The 3,528-nt window shown below is 36.9% G+C and overlaps 1 protein-coding gene across 1 annotated transcript; it reads left to right on the top strand.

The window, feature by feature from the left end:
• Nucleotides 1-1,901: 1,901 nt before the first annotated feature.
• On the top strand, nucleotides 1,902-3,265 carry LOC116889799 (NADH-ubiquinone oxidoreductase chain 5-like; the record flags this gene model as incomplete). The annotated part of the gene is made up of 1 exon (XM_032890648.1): nucleotides 1,902-3,265. A coding segment is annotated over one exon (525 nt), but the record flags the coding sequence as incomplete, so codon positions are not given.
• Between the last annotated feature and the right edge of the window lie 263 nt (nucleotides 3,266-3,528).

The following is a 3,528-nucleotide window of genomic DNA, read 5'->3' as shown; positions in this document are numbered from 1 at the left end:
ACACGATGAAAGCTGTGCTAAGAGGAAAACTCATAGCGCTGAGTGCCTGCAGAAAGAAACAGGAAAGAGCATATGTCAGCAGCTTGACAGCACACCTAAAAGCTCTAGAACAAAAAGAAGCAAATACACCCAGGAGGAGTAGAAGACAGGAAATAATCAAACTCAGAGCCGAAATCAACCAAGTAGAAACAAAAAGGACTATAGAAAGAATCAACAGAACCAAAAGTTGGTTCTTTGAGAAAATCAACAAGATAGATAAACCCTTAGCCAGACTAACGAGAGGACACAGAGAGTGCTTCCAAATTAACAAAATCAGAAATGAAAAGGGAGACATAACTACAGATTCATTGGAAATTCAAAAAATGTTCAGATCTTACTATAAAAACCTATATTCAACAAAACTTGAAAATCTTCAGGAAATGGACAATTTCCTAGACAGATACCAGGTACCGAAGTTAAATCATGAACAGATAAACCAGTTAAACAACCCCATAACTCCTAAGGAAATAGAAGTAGTCATTAAAGGTCTCCCAACCAAAAAGAGCCCAGGTCCAGACGGGTTTAGTGCAGAATTCTATCAAACCTTCATAGAAGACCTCATACCAATATTATCCAAACTATTCCACAAAATTGAAACAGATGGATCACTACCGAATACCTTCTACCAAGGCACAATTACTCTTATACCTAAACCACACAAAGACACAACAAAGAGAACTTCAGACCAATTTCCCTTATGAATATCGACGCAAAAATACTCAATAAAATTCTGGCAAACCGAATCCAAGAGCACATCAAAACAATCATCCACCATGATCAAGTAGGCTTCATCCCAGTCATGCAGGGATGGTTTAATATACAGAAAACCATCAACGTGATCCATTATATAAACAAACTGAAACAACAAAACCACATGATCATTTCATTAGATACTGAGAAAGCATTTGACAAAATTCAACACCCCTTCATGATAAAAGTCCTGGAAAGAATAGGAATTCAAGGCCCATATATGTAGATATAGTTTACAAAAAACATTAGACTGTGAATCTAACAACAGGAAATCAAACTCCTTATTTACCAAGAAAGTATGCAAGAACTGCTAATTCATGCACCCATACCTAAACATATGGCTTTCTTACTTTTATAGGATAATAGTAATCCATTGGTCTTAGGAACCAAAAACCTTGGTGCAACTCCAAATAAAAGTAATAAATATAATAACATCCTCAATCCTCATAATTTTAATCTTACTCACAACACCAATCATTATTTCTATGACTAACCTACCCAAATTTATTGACTTTCCACTCTATGCTACCTCATCCATTAAATTCTCATTTTTCCTCAGCCTCTTACCCTTACTACTATTTTTTTACTACAATACAGAATATATAATCACTAACTGACATTGACTAACCATCAACTCTATTAAACTTACTATAAGCTTCAAGATTGATTATTTCTCAATCTTATTTTTATCCGTGGCCCTATTCGTAACATGATCAATTATGCAGTTCTCTTCATGATACATACATTCTGACCCCTACATCAACCGATTTATTAAATACTTAATAATATTCCTAATTACTATACTAATTCTAACCTCAGCTAACAACCTATTTCAACTCTTCATTGGATGAGAAGGCGTAGGAATCATATCCTTCCTACTAATCGGGTGATGATACGGCCGTGCAGACGCCAACACAGCAGCCCTTCAAGCAATCTTGTACAACCGAGTCGGAGATGTCGGTTTTATCCTAGCCATAACTTGATTCTGCCTAAATACAAACTCTTGGGAACTTCAACAAATTTTCTTAACTAACACCAACAACCTAGTACCTCTCACAGGACTCCTAATTGCAGCCACAGGAAAATCTGCTCAATTTGGACTCCATCCATGACTCCCATCCGCCATAGAAGGCCCAACTCCTGTATCCGCCCTATTACACTCAAGCACTATAGTTGTCGCAGGAATCTTCCTAATAATCCGATTTCACCCACTAACTTCAAACAATAGCACCATTATAACAGCCATACTATGCCTCGGAGCCATTACCACACTATTTACAGCAATTTGCGCACTTACACAAAACGACATCAAAAAAATTGTAGCCTTTTCCACATCTAGCCAATTAGGACTTATAATAGTCACCCTAGGAATTAACCAGCCTTACCTAGCTTTTCTTCATATCTGCACCCATGCATTCTTCAAAGCAATACTATTCATATGCTCAGGATCAATCATTCACAGCCTTAACGACGAACAAGACATTCGAAAAATAGGTAACATAATAAAAGTAATACCATTTACATCATCCTGCCTTATTATCGGAAGCCTAGCCCTTACTGGAATACCATTTCTCACAGGATTTTACTCAAAAGACCTCATCATCGAAACCATCAACACGTGCAACACCAACGCCTGAGCCCTAATAATCACCTTAATCGCCACATCCATAACTGCCGTTTACAGCATACGAATCATCTACTTCGTTACCATGACAAAACCACGTTATTCCCCACTAATTACCATTAACGAAAATAACCCAAATCTCATTAATCCAATCAAACGTCTAGCATTAGGAAGTATTATAGCAGGCTTTCTTATCTCACTCAATATTCCTCCAACTAATATTCAAATTCTCACCATACCCTGATACCTAAAACTAACAGCTCTACTCATCACAATCTTAGGCTTCGCTATCGCCCTAGAACTCAACAATCTAACCCTAAACCTATCAATAAACAAAACCACCAAACTATCATCATTCTCAACTTCACTAGGCTATTTCCCATCAATTATGCACCGAATAATCCCCCAAAAAACACTAAATTCTAGCTATAAAGTATCCCTAAACCTCCTAGACCTGACCTGACTAGAAAAGACAATCCCAAAGTCAACCTCTATCACCCAAACCCATCTATCCAAAATGATAACCAATCAAAAAGGACTAGTTAAACTATATTTCCTGTCTTTCCTCATTACAATCTCACTAATTTTTATTTTACATATACTTAATCCCGAGTGATTTCAATAATAATAAAAATCCCTGCAAACAATGATCACCCAGCCACTACCATTATCCAAGTAACACAACTATACATAGCTGCAACCCCAATTCCACCCTCCAATATGACTCCAACATCATCAATCTCATATATTAATCAGTCACCCAAACTATCAAAATCAACTAACTCTACCTTATTATTTAAACTAAGTAGATAAAATATCACTAACTCCATAAAAAGGCCTAAAACAAAAAAACCAAAAATAAACCAATTAGAACCCCAAGTCTCTGGGTATTCCTCAGTAGCCATAGCAGTCGTATAACATAGTAAAAGCCATATACAGCAAACCAGTGGCTAACATTAAACTAAATGGAGAGAAACTTGAAGCAATCCCACTAAAATCAGGGACTAGACAAGGCTGCCCACTCTCTCCCTACTTATTCAATATAGTTCTTGAAGTTCTAGCCAGAGCAATCTGACAACAAAAGGAGGTCAAGGGGATACAGATCGGAAAAGAAG

Source organism: Rattus rattus, unplaced genomic scaffold (genome assembly GCF_011064425.1).
Source record: "Rattus rattus isolate New Zealand unplaced genomic scaffold, Rrattus_CSIRO_v1 flattened_line_171353, whole genome shotgun sequence".
In the NCBI taxonomy this organism is placed as follows: domain Eukaryota; kingdom Metazoa; phylum Chordata; class Mammalia; order Rodentia; family Muridae; genus Rattus; species Rattus rattus.
Note: the sequence above shows the minus strand (reverse complement) of the source record. Positions and strands in the feature narration are given on the sequence as shown.